Below are 16086 nucleotides of genomic sequence, written 5' to 3'. Positions count from 1 at the left end.
CTGGGTGTTATACGCAACTAATGAAGCATCAAACTTTACATCGGAATCTGGGGATGTACTGTATGGTGATTAACACAATATAATAAAATAAAATTTAAATAAATAAATAAATAAATAAATAAATAAATAAATAAATAAAGTACTCACGTATAAAACTTTTCCTTTCCTTGTGCTCTTCTTACTCTTGACCTGCCCTGGGCTTTTTTATTGCTATTTAATGTGGCTCTCCCTTGTGCACTCACGGAGATCCTGGCAGGTGAGCGCAGACCCTCACAGGCACCTGAGGGCCCCAACTGTGACTTGGCATGCAAGCACACAGTCCGTCCGGCTGCCGGGCTCCCCCGCTGCCAGCCATCCAGTCCAAACAGTGGTGGGAAGTTCAAGTCAGAAACCTCCTCTTCCCTTGGACCCACTGCCCCAACCCATGACAGAGGGGTGACCCCCGGGGGGAATTGCAATCTCTGTACTGGGACTTACTGGGCACCTGGATGGCAGGTGGGCAAGAGGCTAGCCGCCACCAATGCCCACCGAACATGCGTCACAGCCGTGCCCAACCTCTAAATGTCATGGGGGGGGGTGCACCCAGCACTGACTCACCAGGGAGCAGGGAAGCATGCAGCCAAGAACTGTCCCATGGGGGCTGCTGGTGGCAGGTCCAAGCCCCCAGAGCATTAGACGTTTTTTTATAAAACATAAATTCAAAGTTAAACTTACTAAGAGCTTCAGGGTGGGACCTGCAGCATTCGACCCCAAGCTGAGGGCCTTCTGAGAGCGGGTCCCTGGTCGCTGTGTGACTGTCCTGGCCACAGGCCCATGAAGCCAACCTAATGAAATTAGAATGGGCCCTGCCGCTCTCCAGGTGGGGTGGGGGGAGGGGCTTCATCCGGTAAACGAGTTCAAAGACCCTCTCAATCCCAGTGAGCCTGGCCAGTGCTGTGCTGGACCTAGCTGGCTACAGAGGAAGACCAGCGGCCGGGCACCCTCCCAGATGGAAGCCAGGACTCCAGCAGCTTTCCGATCCCACCCAGGAGGGGCAGATTTTACACAAGAAAGTGAAGACCCACCCCCCCAAGATCAGCAAGTACCTCCGAATTGTGGATCTTCAGAGAGCAATACTTCCTGACGCTTCCCAGAGGTCATGAGGCAGTGACTTTCCTCCATCTGCTCCATGCTCTGCTAGTTCCAGCGGGCACTGGAGCCTTTCCTGTGGTTCCCCCCTAAACACACGTACCTGCACAGATCTAAGTACTCTCCTGAAGCCACTGCATCTGGAATCAGCTGAGGTGTCATAGATTGACCACAGTCTGCCCTCTTACTGCAGATTTACCCCCTCGACCCCTGAGTGACCAGGCCACCCCACCAGGCCACAGTTCCCTCATCTGAAAAATGGGCAGTGAGCACTTGCCCCTGCTGGCTGCTAGAATCGGAGATCAGAGAAGACTCGATTCGCGAATCAGTTTAAAAGCAGAGATGTTTTTGATCAAGAGAAATCATGCCAGTGATTTTCCACGGCTGAAGGATGGTCACGGGTCATCATTCTGCCCAGGTCAGTGACTGGGGGCCTTTGCGCTTGCTGGTCCCTTGGCCTAGAAGTCCTTTATTCAATCCAATGTCCCCTCTGTCCCTCCACAGGAAGCACCCCCCCCAGTCCCACCCTCCGATCATGCATGGCCTGGCCTGGAAGCCTCGTCTTCCCTTTCATTCCCAGTCCCAAGATGTCCAGTCTCATCCTGAGCTGCTCAGGGACAGACACTTTGTCTTGTCACAGCATTGTCCCAAGTACCTCTCACTCAGCCAGCCTGGCACAATAATAATTCTTTAAATGAGCGAGTGTCCCAGGACACTCAGACACCTCTACTGGCCACTTTACAACTTTTTAACATAAAAGAGTATATTAATCCGGGACACCTAGGTGGCTCAGTCAATTGTCTGCCTTCTTCGGCTCAGGTCATGATCCCAGAGTCCTGGGTTCCAGTCCCTCATGGGGATCCTTGCTGGGGGGTGGGGCGGGGGTCCGCTTCTCCCTCTGCCTGCCACACCCCCTGCATGTGCTCTCTCTCCCTGACAAATAAATAAATTAAAAAAAAAAAGAAAGTGTATGAATCATATTGGATATAACATAAAAGAGAAGAAAGGGAAAGTTAGTTGGAAGGGCAAAGAAGAGCAAGAAGAAGAAAAAAAAAGTGAGAAGACCCCCTTTGAGGGTTCCTCACGTTCTATCTCCACCTCCTCCCTCCCCCGCCCTGCTGTGAGGGGACCTCCGGGAGTCAGACCCAGGGTCCACCTCCTAGAAGTCGAGGTCACGGCACAGGGGCAACTCCTTACACGGTGGGGCTCCAGGCACACCTGCCCCAAGCCCTCACCCACAAACCTGGTAGCAGTTACTGGGCCGGGAATTTCCTGACCCAGCCACGCAGATCCGCTGCCCCCAACCCCAGCCCAGGGCAGCAGCCGATTTTCCAGGGGGGGAGGAGCCTTAGATCTCTGCGCCCGCCCGCCCGAAGGCCCAGCCTGTCAAGGGAGTTTCTGGAGAAAGCAGAAGCGCTTGGGAAGGTTCCCGCGGCGCCTCCTTGTGTCCTGCTGGAGTCACCGCGCGGTTCCCTGTCTCTTGAATCTCTTCTGGGAGACCCCTGAGCAGGCGGGAAAACTGGGGATCCCGGTCAGGAGTCCAGGTTCCTGAGGGTTCACCCAGAAGCTGCTGGGTGACATTGGGCACGTCACTCGACACTCTGGACCGCAGCTGACTCGTCTGTAAAAGGGAATAAAGAGAATGTTTCCTTTAAAGGCCATGCTGTGAATCAAGTGAGAGTACATGTGTTGGACACCCGGCAAACAGGCTGGCTCAGAGTAATCGCTCATTTAGGAGATGAGGACCTGCTTCCCCTCCCGAGGCCGTACTAGGCGCTGGCATAAAAAAATTTTTAAAATCTGTCAAACCATAGCGTGCCTTCAGAGAGCTCTCAGGAGGAAAGGAGATCGACAGATGTACTTGGGGCAAGAATTGAAGCCCACCCAAACTCTGATCCACAGCGGAGGCTCAGCTGGCCCCAGGGGGCTGGCACAGCAGAGTTCCGGGGACTCCAGAGGACTCCAGGACCGGAGCTGGGAGCCAAGGCGCAGAGTCTGGAATCCAAGAGAAAAGAAACATCGTTGGGGCCCAGGGGCTGCTTCACCCTGCGAAACTCCCAGGCTTCTCAGCTTACCCTCACACCTTTGGTGGTGTGGGAAGGGAGGGTGGAAGGAAAAAGCTTCTCTCTGGTCCAGGCCACGATCACTGCTCCTGTAACTAGGGCGGAGATGTCTCCTACTCCGCCCCCCCACACTCTCCTTAAAGCTGCGCAGAGTTTCTGAAAACCAAAGCCGACCCTGCGGGGCCCCTGTTCTAAACTCGCCAGTGGCCGAGTTCCAGCCTCGCTGGCTGTTCCTTCCTCGGAGGCTTTGCCTTTGCTGGTGCCTCTCCATGGGAGAGCCTTTCCTTGGCTCTTGGGAACTCTGCGTTCCTCCTCACCCCACACTGCTCCTCCCAAGAGGGGTCCACTCTGACTACCTCTGCTGTGCTCCCTGTCCTCATCCTGTTATTTTTTCCCTTGCAAGCACTCATCTCTACCTGAAATTCATATTTATTTGTTAGTGTGTGGGTCTTGTTCCATTGCTGTTGAATGAATTAATGAAAGAACACTGGACTAAAATCAGGGATGCGGGATTTACCCAGACTTTCTGCATGACCTTGGCCAAATCCCACTATCCCTTCAAGCCTCAGTTTTCTCATCTGTAAATGAGTACATGACTCCATTGGTGACAATGGCACATCTGTAAGATGGCATCCAGACCGGTTTCTCTACTCCTACCTGGGTTTAGGGGTCCCTGAGGCACCCAGAGCAACACGACCTGTTCAACCTTGACTGTGGTTGGAGGGGGATTCTGGCAAGTGCTGTTGCCTGCAGTATATGCTTCCAGGTCCCCTCGTGGGCATGTGGATGAATTTCTGCATTCACACCTCTGGAGACAGCAGCCATGATCGGTGGACACAGACCTGGTCTTAAACACCTGTGTGACCTTTGGCAAGTCACTCACCCACTCTGCGCCTTGATTTCCTCAATGCTAACGTGAGTTAATGATGGTGCCTGAGTCATCAAGAGAGGATTAAAGGAGGAATCTCTTTTAATTTCGAGTCCACAGTGGCCGTAGTCTTCCTTCCTTTGGGCACCCTCCAAGGACAAGAGCACATGTCCGCCTCAGCCCCACCCATCCCTCCAGCCTCAGACCACTCCCCTGTGCGCCACCCGGAAGGCCCCACCCCTGCTGCTGCCCTCTGAGGATCAGAACCTTCTGCCTTCCTCCCAAGGGCTGGCTGGAGGGGCGGGCTGGAGGGCCGCGGGGGAGCCACCAGCAAAGAGCGAGCACATGGCCATCCCCCCCACCCTGTAGTTCTCAGGGCATGTTCCAAGTGGGGTCAGCCCCAGCTTCCCTGCACTAGCCTGGGAGTGATTCCATTCCTCGGACCAGGAAACGGAGGCTCAGAAAGGCTAAGTGGCAGGGCTCCGCAAAGGCTGCCTGGGTCAGAAGCTCTGATCCAGCTCTGACCAGCTGTGTGACCTTGCTTGAGTTGCTCATCTCCCTATGCCTCTGCTCCCTCATCTGTGAAGTGGGGGATGCAATGGTGCGTGCATGCCTGGTAGTGTGGATTTACTGGCATAATCCCCAGGGACCACTTGGAGTGGTCCTGCAGCAGGCAAGGGCTCAGCACACGTCAGGGGCTGTCACATTATAGCAGGGACGGGTCTACTGTACTGGGAAACCAGACCTCTTGCCTTAAACATTCGCTTGCAGTTGATGTGGCCCTGACAGGGGCTGTTTCTTCGGCGGAGGAGCGCCAGCTGCCACTGGGGGATTGAAGGGCGTCATCAGATCGAAAACGGGGTATCTTTTAAAAATAACATCCCAGAGCCCCAGAGTCCAGCCTACTCTCAGGGAAGCTCATCTGAGCGGAGACAAAGGGCAGGCATCTGCAAGGACTGCCAGAAGGTCGCGAGAGGGGGAGACAGGGAATTTGCCCGGTTCAGGGGAGACTTGAGGTCGTCGGGACCACGCGGCGGTGACCGCGCCGGACCCGGACCGACGCTCAGCAACACTGCAAACGCAGCCTCCGACGCCCACCCGCGCGCGCGCACAGCCAGAAGCGCCGCTCGCGGAGACTCACACCGCAGCCCTGCGTGTCGGTCAAAACCCGCTTTCCACGGGTGGGTTAGGAGGCAGCCCCCACGGTTCCCCGAGCTGCTACGATCCAGCTCCCGTGCCACGCCGCCTGGAGCCAGTCTCCTCGCCTGTAAAATGGGCAGCAAAGGCCGCCACGTGGGGCTGCAACTCCACCCGACGCAGAGTGTCAAGTCACGCGCGTCCCCTCCGTGGGCCCCTAGTCAGTCCCCAACGTAAGAGCAGGCTTTGAATTCGCATTAACCACCCCTAAAAACCTGTCTACCGCACCCCTGTCGCGGTGCTCTAGGCCCATATGAGCCAGACGTTAAGGACAGATTCCAAAGCCCGGAGAGGCGGGGCGACTTGCTAGAGATCACCACCCAGACAGGCAGAATCTGATTGCAGCCCTCCTGTTTGACGTGTTGGCCTGATTGTCTTTTGGAGTCCCCAGTAGGGGACACACACACACACACACACACACACACACACACGCCTTTGAAATTCCTCTTTTAAGAACTCATAACCGATGTTTAAAGATGCAAATGCCAAGCATCTCACAGAGCATTTGGTTTTATACCCATAATAATAGGAAGAGATTGTTACCATGATTCTACACTTTATATATGGGGAAAGTGAGACTCAGAGAGGTTAAGTAACTTGCCCAAGGTCACACAGCTAGTAAGTGCCAAAACCAGGATTCATAAGACCAGATGGTCTGACTCCAGGCTGGCGATCCATCACTGTCCTAACCGTGGGGTAGCTAGCTGCTTCTCAAAGCACTGCCTTCTCAGTAGGGGCGCGGGGTGCAGTGGAGGGGGGGGAGTGCTGGGTGACTGGATGGACATTTCCAGATCTTGGGCCTGCGTTGAGCCCAGCAAGAGCAGGCATGGGATCTGATTTCCAGGAAGGCATTCTAAGACTGCACAGGCAGGAGAAGGCAGGGTGCAGACGGGAGTGGAAGTGGAGGCGGGGGTGGTCCCAAAGGAGGAGCCCCGGGAGGAGAAAGGAAAGCTGGTCAGCACAGGGTTCTTGTAAGGGAGCTCCCAGCGTTCCCTCCGGCGATTCTAGCAGCCTCCAAGTAAAAGCTCTGCGTCCTAAGATTCACAAGCACGAACTTCTCAGGTCCTCCACCCAGTGACTCTCCCGCCAGGCACCCACTGTGCTCTGCGCTGTGTGCCCTGCTCCCGTGTCAAGCTCATCAGTCCAGTCGAGTGGCTTCAAATGGCTTTGGGAGGCCTCTGCCTGGAGTCTCTTGCTGCGGCTGGATGTCCATAATTTCTCAGGACTGATCCCCCCATTCAACGTCTATCTCTGGGTCTCCGCCACCAAGATTATGTGCGTCTCCCAGTGTCACCAGGTTCTGGGAAGCAGAACTTCAATAGGGACGTTGAAGGTGGTGCCTTCACGTTGTATGTTTGCCTCTATAAACTGGACCTGTGTGTTTATCGGGTTGTGTGTGTTGATTGTGGGTTTTGGGTGTGTGTTGGCGTGTGCATGTTAGCTTTGTGTGTGCAGCGTTTGATGATTTTGTGTGGTTGGGTGTCTGTTGGTTGTACGGGTATGTGTGTCGCATTGCATTTGTTTGAGAGGTGTTGTCTGCGTGTGTGAATTTGTTGGCTATGTGCGTATGTGCTGGGTGTGCCTGGTTGGTGGTGTGTGCTGGTTCTGTGTGTGTGTGTACTCGAGCTCACGCTGGTTGGGTGTGAGTGTGTTGGGTGCGTGTCTGGGTTGAATATGTGTTGCATTGTTGTGTTAGATTGTGGGTCAGATGTGTGTTGCAGGATATGTTGGTGTGCTATGTATGCGACGACGAGGACGAGGACGACGAGGACGCGCGAGCATAATAGCTCTGTCTCAGAGGGAGCCTGCTCCAGCGTCCTGCTCCTGTGCCGCGAAGAGCAGGGGCTGTAGGCCCGCGGGGCCGCGGGAGGGCGCTGTGCAGGGGGCAGGCCTGTGTGATGAGAGGGTCCTCCTAGGCCTGGAACAGGGGTGCGGCGCGAGGCCGCAGTGGTAGCTGTCGAATGGAGCGAAAGGAAATCCGAGAGCCTGGAGTGGGGACTCCGGGTGCTCTGGAGAATGGACACTTGGTGGTCGTGGGTAGGGGGGCAGTGAAGGTGTTTCCCAAGAGCGGCCGGAGTCGGGGCTAGGGGAGTGTCCCGGCCGTGCGGCGGTGCGAGCTGCTGGGAGGGCGGGGACGGAGCCGGGGAGGCCGCACGGCCCCGGGGGCCCGGCCAGGCCGGCGCCAGCCGCCAAGTTGAAAGGCGGCCGCAGCCTCTCCTCTCTGTTTCCCACTGCGCCCCCCGAGGGCTCCAGGCCAGGCGCAGGCCGGGCTCACCTCCGGGCCGCGGGTCACTAAGGGGGGCATCATTCGGTACGGGACCCCGCCAGCCTCACGGCCCGTAGGATTCGCACTCGAGGTCCCCCGCCTCCTGAGTAACTGTCTCCACTGGGCCTCCTGCACGACCTGGGCCTTCAACCACGGGGTCGACGAGCGGAGAAACGAACCCTAACGCAAGGCGCTCTTGGCGCGAGTTCTCCGGCCCCACCCCAGCCTCGCAGATCCGCGACCGCCCCGGCCACCGCGAACTTGCAGGGAGCGAGAGCACCCCAGGGCTCCTGCCGCGAAGTAATCTCTCCTTCCCGGGCTTCCACGCCACGGACCTGGGGCCTTTTCGGTCCAGCCTGCGTAGTCAGAAGCTGAGTTTGCAGATTAAACCTTTGCCTCCTCCCCAACAAAACGAAAATGCCTTCACAGACAGCTCGCAGGGCAGGTGAGATGCCACTTTTGTTCCCCAAGAGACAGAGCTTGCTGGTGGTCGGAGCACAAAGGAGTTAAATTCGTGGAGCTAGGGCTGAGCTCCCAGATGCCGGTTTTCCAGCGATACGCGCGCTCCGTGGGCCTTTTCTAAAACCAAAGGGTCGTTCAGGCACTAGGGGACCGTAAACGAGAGAGGACGGGGCAGTGGTGGAAAGCGTGGAACCCGGCGTGTAATCTGTGTTCGAATCCCTGCTTTCCCCTTATGGGCTGTGTGACCCTGGGAAATCACGTAACGTCTCTGGACAGCCATGCACTATCTTGTTTAAAAAAAAATCCCATGAGGTTCTTGGGAGGCGCGGGGGAGGCGGCTTGGCCGGGAATTCCTCTGGGCGCCATAGGTGGTGACTCGGAGTGAATGATCCGGTGTTTCCTGCCAAAGGAGGAAACTGATCCGTAAAGGACCAGGCCTGGGAACCCCCTACCCACTCTACCCTCGCTTGATAAACAAGCAACAGAGTTCGGAGGACTGGGCTGAGAGAGAAGCGGTGCCCGGATTCCCGCCGCCAATTCCCAGCAGACCTGGCTGAATCTGGCCCAGGGTCTTCACCCCACAGCGGTGCGCCGCTCAGATCTAGCAAGCATTTATTGGGCACCTACTGTGTACGTGCTGTATTGAGAAAGGGAATTCGAAAACAAAAGCGAGGAAAGAAAGAGCTAGACGAAAAGAAACAAAAATGGGAAAATTAAGTGGCACGGGAGTAGAAGGAAACCCGGACCCAAGCCGCCAACGCAGGCGGAGGCGCGCACGGGGGTCCCGGGGCGGCGACCTCCTCCACAGCTCAGAGGTGCTGCGTGGGGGAAGGGGACGCGCCCGCCTCGCCTGCAGCTACCGCCTCTCTGGAGCCGCGGCGCGTCTGCAGAGCGCGAGCCGTTGCTCATTACTGCAATTACGTTGCTCTAAGTTTGCCTCGACCCTAAATTGCCAAACTTCGAGGAGCCAGGAGGCCCGGGAGTCCGAGCCAGAGGAGACACCTGATCCTGCCCCACCATTCCCCTACCCGCACTAGTGTAAAAGACTCCAGTGCGGCGGATGCACCCGTGAACTGAGAAAAATCAGATCCACCCGTATTCCCTGGGCTCCCTCTCTCGCGGGGATTCGTTGACACTTCCCCAAAATCCTGGGACCAGGGGAGGATTCCCAGGCCCATTTCGCAGACGAGAATACTGAGGAACAGAGAAATGGAGAATCATCTCTCCCCAAAGTCAGGCAGTCAGAAAGCGGCAGGGCTGGGATGAATCACGTTGGTTTGACTGACTTCAAGTTCAATACTATCCCCAGGACAGGAGAAATCACCAGGGGTGTTCCGGAAAGGAACCCGAAAAATTTGTAGGAGCCAGTGTCCTGCGCTCCGTCACTGTCAGGTTGCTTAGTGTATGGAGAGGAAACAAGTCCTTTCTGCGTCTGCAAGAAGTAGCTATGTACCTCAGCCCTCAAGCGTTGTCAAGGACTGCGTGAGTCTGAGACCTTTTTAGATCTAACTCCTCTCTCTTGGGGACGAAGAAGCCCAGATTCGAGTTCTGACCGCGCTTCTAGGAACCCAGAAGTCTGGAGCCGCGGAACTGCGCTTCACAGCAAGCTTGCTTTCTTTTCCTAAGGAAGGGGAATTGTGACATGTTGGGACTTCAGCCCCAGCCTCTGGGAGGGAACGTTTGCCGGAGTTATCGAGATTGGAGGATCCGAGACCCAGGGTACCGTGGAACTTGCTCGGCGCCAGCTCAGAGCCCGCCCGGAGTGCATGCGCGCAGCCCCGCGCTCTCTTGGAATTCCTAGGCAGAGCTCCGGCCCCTGGGGCTAGAAACAGCTCCGTCTCCCAGACTCGGTTTCCACCCTGCACCACGGGCCTCTAGCTGTGGAGACGTCCACCCTTCCCAAGTCCAACTCCAGGTCCTTGGAGTTCTAACAACCCTTGGCCTGCAGGCTTCCAGGGTTAAGGGCTCGCAGCAAAAGCTTCCTGGGGCTGTCCAGCTTGGAGTTTGGAAGTGCGGGCCAATGTGGGACTGAGGCAGGGCTGGGGGAGGGAGGGCACGCAGATCTGGAGAGAATTAAACCAGGGCCCCCAACTCGAAAGGGAACAGAGTGGTGCCTGGAACATAGTAGGCTCTGTTTACTACGAGGTCATTTTCTGCCATTAACATCCTTGCAGAATTCCCCCCAGAAGGCTAAACTTGGCGCTCGTTCAAATATATTCTCCTGGAAGCCTGAATTTAACCTACTTTATAAAAGAAAAACCAAGTTTGTGAGTGTTTGGAGGCAGGGGCTCATGCAAAGGACACGGCAAGGTGGGAAGTGTAACTGTCGCCTTGGGTTTTCAGTAAAGTGTTTTGTTTTTAGGGGTACTAATAGGGGGTGTGAAGGCGTTCCCATTCTGGCAGCTCAAAATTAGATCCACAAACCCGGTCTACACCAGCAAGGGGATTTGGAGAAACAAAGCAATGGCCTCCACCCCCCCCCACCTGGCCTCCTGTGGGAAAAACAGGTTTGCGGGGGTGGGAATTGTCTGGATTAGCTGTCTGCAGTCATCAAACCATTTGGGTGATTCGCTTTGTTTTCATAGACAAGTTAAAAGGGAAGAAAAAAGAAAGAGTCGGTTATGGGTCGCCTGAGCAAGTGTCGATTTCAGCTTAAAGTGAATTGGAAAATTGAGCCTAATTATCCTAGGTAATTGCTTCAATTCTCCACTTGACTTTGCTAACGCAGATCTGTCCTGCATGTTCAAAAAGGCACCCCCCCCCATCCCTGAGTATCCTGTTGTCACCTTTGAAAGGTGCTAGTGTAATACTGCTATCATGCTGAAAAGCAATTGTATATGTGAACAGAAGGCAAGTTCAAATAAAAGCCTAAATCAATAAAGAGATCGTTTCTTGTAGCTTAAAATTAATTTATTTAACAAATATAGCTATAATATAAATGATAATAAAATTTCAAATATACAGTATATTACACACAACCCCTTCCAAAGGGATTCGTGAGAGTCACACAAATGTACTGTTAAATAGAAACAGGAGTTTTAAATTTTATTTTACAGTTTTTTTCTGGTACTGGTGAGAGAGGTCCCTTCAACCTACCTTGGCAACGCATCTGTGTGACCCCCTCCCCCCACCAAAAGCAGACGTTTTGCAGTTGAAGATCTCTGAAGTTTTCCGATGGAAGGACCGGGGTTTCCATCTCCCCTGGCTTGCTCTTTTCTTTTTCTCCAACTGTTCTTATTTTCCAAAATCTTCAGTCGTGAGTTTCCCTGTGCTTCTCCTGCCTGATGTCAGGACAGGACGCAGCAGCCTAGTGCCGGTCCAACCGCTAACTGTGCTGGGGACCGCGGGGAAGTCTACACCTCTCTAACCCCAGTTTCTCCATCTGTAACACAAAGCGTAGATCTAGATTCTAGAGGAGTGTTAAGGGCCCCTTCCAGCCACTTTGGGGAAGGGGATCAGACATTGGAGAGTGAACGCAGGGAGCAGCCGAGGATAAACCAGAGCAGCGTGGGGGTTAAAGGGGAAGGAGCCGGGCGGTGCCGAACAAGGGAGCTCGTTGGGGGATGGCTCCTGCGGCTGGCAGGAGAGCGGGGCTGGAGGAATCGGCTGGTACCACAGGGAGGGGACCCTGGGACCCTCTATGTCAGGTGGTACATGCTGTAGCCCACATGGGCTGTGTAGAGTCCCACGGGCGCCACCGGCAGCGCGGCGCGCTGGAAGGGGCCCGAGGCCCCGTAGAGCGAGGCGCCGGCCGCGGCCGCTACCGCCGCGGGGCCGCCGAGCGGGAAGGAGAGGCCAAAGGCAGCCGGGGGCAGCATGGGCTTGGCGGCCATCTTCAGCTTTTCCAGCTCTGCCTCCTGCAGTCTCTTGGCCTTGGCGCGGCGGTTCTGGAACCAGATCTTCACCTGCGTCTCGGTGAGGCTGAGCGAGCTGGAGAACTCGGCGCGCTCGGCAATGGACAGGTACTGCTTCTGGCGGAACTTGCGCTCCAGCGCCAGCAGCTGCGCGGTGGTGAAGGGTGTCCGCGGCTTGCGGTTGGTTTTGTGCTTGCGCAGGGTACAGGCCGGGGGGCTCAGCCGCCCTAGGGGGCCGAGAAAAAGGCAGGGGGTTAAGAGAGCGGCGCGGGAGAGTCATCTGCCCACAAAGTAGTAACCGTAGTCAATAGCAATACCAGGTATTCATTTTCGTGGAGCACCTCGGTGCCAGGCACTGGGAGAGACCCTTGGAAAAGGTTTTCTCCAGTTGCCACGCCCCGCGGAGTAGACGTTCCTGTCTACTTCTTGCAAACGAGGAAACAAAGATTCCAGGGGAAACAAGCGCAGCTTCAAGGCCCGCACTTAACTGGGAAGAGGTGTGATGCCTTCGTGGTAGGTGGCTGCTCAGGAGGGCCTTCTGGGCGGGCCTCCTCCCACCGACGCCCGTGTTGGAACGGTAGCTGTTCACGAGGTTGATGAAACACGCGCAAAGGCCCTGCACCCAACCCAAGATCACATCTAGTTTCGTGAATTGGCCAAACGTTTATCTGTGCCCACCAAGTGTTCAGCGCTAGGGTAGGCCGCTTCGTGGCATCCAACCCAGATCTCCAAATTCCACTTTCCCTTGGAACAGCATATTCCTACAGGGTTCTAAGGGCAGTCCCAGGGGACCCAGAGGCGGAGCAAAGCCGGCTGTTAGGCCATGGGGAGGTGCCACCACGGCCATATCTCAAATATATGAAGTGCCAATGGGGGGGGGGGCTTCTGATTGTCTCAATTGTCTCCTGGGTCTCTCCCATCCCCAGCGCCTTGGCCCTCTGGTCACACACAAATGGGAGTGGGTGGGAGGGGGACTGCAATCACTTCTCCTCGACCTGGGTCTCCGTTTGAAGAGATCAAAGATGCCAACCTATTTCTTATGGCTTCAAAATATACCTCAAGGATGGGCGGTGAGCGAGGACCCCGACAGAGGGCTCCCGCAGGGCCGAGATTGAGTCCTCTGGGCCAGTCAACCCCTGCCACATTGGGCAGCCGGGGCCAGATAAAATGTAGAACAAATTATTTCCAAGACAACGGGGATCACAACGACTTTGGGGTCTGGGCAGAGGCCCTAACCGAATTCCCAAGTCCTGGAAAGGCCGCTTTCCCTACCCAGCAGCTTCCCTCGGGAAAAATGAATTCAAGTCGAGAATGTTTCTCCATGCGAGTTTTGCCTAAGCATGCATTTTTTTCTTTGGCTTTTTTTTTTTTTTTTAATGATCCTTTGGGCTCACAGACCACCAGGATATGAGTCAAACGAAACCTCGTGTTAACATCCCCCCTTCTTCCCTGCTCCAGGCCGTTGAGAGTCCGGGAAGCAGTTGGCCCCCGACTCGCTTTCCGCCCGGCCGCGGGAGGGGCGGGCGCCGAGGAAAACGTCACTCCCTTCTTCGGTAGCGACAGCACTGCCCTGGGCCACCTTCTCCAGCCATTAGGCCCAGGGAGGGGCTGGCCTTTCAAAGACTTTTAATCCCCAGATAAAAATCATTCCTCAGCATCACGCCATTGAATTCGGGTTGCTATTATGCCGCGCAAAATAATCGGAGGAAACGAGGAAAACTTGGGAATTTCCCGTGCTCCTGAAATATCTCCGAGCGTGTTTGCTAGGCAGAGAAGCCGGGGGGCCATGAGGCCTTGGAACGACCCCGAACGCGCCTTTGACGGCTGGAGTCCGCTTCAATGGCCCAGTCTTCGAGGTTTGGGAGCTTCCCATCGCCATCGAGGGGGCGCCTCCCACTAATTGACTTGGTGCCCCGCCCCCTCCACTGGAACCTGAGCGCCCCCTCCCACTAAATGATCCATCCACCAGGAGTACGAAGTATCTGCCTGAAACTTGAAGGGGGAAGGGGGAATTCTGCTAGAGGTTAAGAACTTCTGGCAAAGAGATACTTCAATGCGGGGAGTGAGGGCAGTCTTCTACTACAAGAAAGTGAAACTCTGCGCGCAGGGAAGATGTCCGCACCACTTGGACCCACCCGTAGGGATAACGGCGAAGTATCAGGGCTTGAGGGCAGATAGGGAAGTGGGGACTCCTGGGTCCTCTGATGGCAGCTGGAGGAGAGGGTACCCAGACATCTTGTCCTACAAGTTAACTCCCACCCGCAGCGTCCCCTGGCCAAGGCGAGGAGCCCGCGAAAGTGGACCGAGAGTTGGGTTTCAGCCCGGCCTCCACCCCTTTAGCTGATGGGAGTGGGGAGAGGAGTAAACCCGGGCCTCCCCGCCAACCGATCTGCAGCACCGGCTCCAGGTACCCAGCTGCAGGTACGCAGCCGCTGGAGACAAGCAGGCGCCGGCGCTCGGCCTGGCGCCCTCGGGTCCGGCACCCCCGCCCGGCCCCCTCCCCCGCCGCCTGGGTTCTGGCTACTTACTGGCCGGGGGCGGGGAGAAGCGGGGGTTCTGCATCCACGGGGTCCTCTCGGGCTTCTCGGGGCTCTCGGCTTTGACCAGCGCATCTTCTGGCAGCTTGAGGAGTCCTCCCACCGAGAAATGGCCCAGCGGCCGTGGCGAAGACGGCGCGTCCGGGGCTCCCAGCGACCCCGGCCGGGCGCCCAGGGGCTGCGCAGAGCCGCCCGCCGCCTGGGCGCCCTCAGAGGCCACCAGGGCGCTCTCCTTGGCCCCGGGCTTCCTGTGGTCGGCCATGAGCGCCTCCACGCTGAAGGGCAGGAGTGAAGGGGACACTTTGGGCTTGGCCCCCTCCTCGTCTGCGCCCATGGCGGCCGCCGTGGCCGCGGTGGTGCTGGGGGCCTGGCCCCCGCCTCCCCCCGCCGGCTTGCCGAAGGCGGAGTCCTCCACTTTGACACCGAGCGGCAAAGAAGTCATGTCAGCAGCCGGGGCCATGCAGAGCCGGGCCCCCCCTCCAGCCGCAGCACGGGCCAGCCGCCGGGCATGGGCTTCGGGCGGGCTGGGAGCGCGGCCGGCCTTTGCGAGCGCCCGGGGCCCTGGCCGGGCGGGCCCTCGCGCGCGCGCCTCGCCCCTCCCCAGAAGGCCAGCTCCGGCGCTCGGGGCCTGGTTCTTCGCTGGCGCCGCCGCGCAGGCCGAGTTCCCGGGCGCACTCGCCGGCTCCGGGTCGGGCCGCAGCTCCCCAGAGAACTTGCTAATAAGGCGAGGCCGGCGCGGCGGCGGCCAATCAGCACGCGAGGGGGAGGGCCCGGCGCAAGCCATTGGGCAGCGCTCCGGCGGACCGGCCCCGAGGCGCACTGGGCCGCGGGGCGCGCGGGATAGGGCCCGGCCCCGGGAGGGCAGAGCAGGGGAGGGGGCGCGGGAGAAACTTTCTTCGGCGTTGCTGCCTGGGCCGCCTGTCTCTTTTCGGGTCCCCGTCGGTCTCTATTTTTCTGTGTTCCTGGGGGACTTCTCTTCTGCCCATCCCTCTCTCCCACGCCTCCCTTTTTTCTCTACTCTTTCCCTGGTTCCGCCTACCAAGGCTTCTTGACCTTCCTCTTCAGTCAGCTGCTGGGTCTGTTTCTCTGTCCCCCTCCTCTACCTGCCTCCTCTCTTCTCTACCATGATCATTTGAGATGAGTCATTTCATGAGTATTTCTTTTATAGTTTAAAAAATCCTCATGGTTATTTACTCTAGTAGAAAGACAGTGTTAATTTCTTTTTTTAAAAAAACACCTTTATTTTCTTCCCCTGTTCAATCTTGCAAACTTTACGTCCGAGTAAAGGCCTTTGTCTCTTTCTAAGCGTTGGGCTGAAGTTTGCCTACAGAAGCCACGCTCCTGTGGCGCTGTGGATGCTAAGGATAAGAATATATAATATTATCCGGGGTCGGTAATCGATTTTCATCCAGGATGTGTACTTTTCCCCGCTGTGAACTTCCCCGGGAGGATTACAACACCTATACCGGCAACCAGCTGGGGGAAGGAGCCGCCGGGTCCTTTTGATATAGAACTTATTGAAATAAAACCAGCAGAAACGTCAACAAAACACTGGTCTGGCCTTAACGTGACCTCAACGCGTCCGCGGAAACAAAAACACATCCCTGTCTCTGGGTCCAGGATGGTACAAGGGTGGGGAGGCACATTTGTGGGAGGAGGGCAGGGAGGAAAAGAGGACTGTTCCCGGGATGGATCCTTGGTAGCTGGGCTT

General features: G+C 56.6%; 1 protein-coding gene across 1 annotated transcript; it reads right to left on the bottom strand.

Moving 5' to 3' along the window:
* Positions 1-10888: 10888 nt before the first annotated feature.
* MSX1 (msh homeobox 1) lies at positions 10889-15174 on the bottom strand. The gene is made up of 2 exons (XM_034672137.1): positions 14367-15174; positions 10889-12065 (listed from the first exon to the last, which is right to left on the bottom strand). The coding sequence occupies exons 1-2, from the start codon at positions 15157-15159 to the stop codon at positions 11623-11625; spliced, it is 1236 nt and encodes a 411-aa protein (XP_034528028.1). The 5' UTR covers positions 15160-15174; the 3' UTR covers positions 10889-11622.
* Positions 15175-16086: the final 912 nt, after the last annotated feature.

Source organism: Ailuropoda melanoleuca, chromosome 11 (assembly GCF_002007445.2).
Source record: "Ailuropoda melanoleuca isolate Jingjing chromosome 11, ASM200744v2, whole genome shotgun sequence".
Classification (NCBI taxonomy): Eukaryota; Metazoa; Chordata; class Mammalia; order Carnivora; family Ursidae; genus Ailuropoda; species Ailuropoda melanoleuca.
Note: the sequence above shows the minus strand (reverse complement) of the source record. Positions and strands in the feature narration are given on the sequence as shown.

What these genes read in the sequence shown, in the direction of transcription:
- MSX1 (XM_034672137.1), bottom strand. Translation starts at nt 15,159, where the DNA reads ATGGCTTGCGCCGGGCCCTCCCCCTCGCGTGCTGATTGGCCGCCGCCG. An exon ending in CTTCTCCCCGCCCCCGGCCA is followed by an intron (nt 12,066 to 14,366) that starts GTAAGTAGCCAG and finishes TCGGCCCCCTAG; the next exon opens with GGCGGCTGAGCCCCCCGGCC.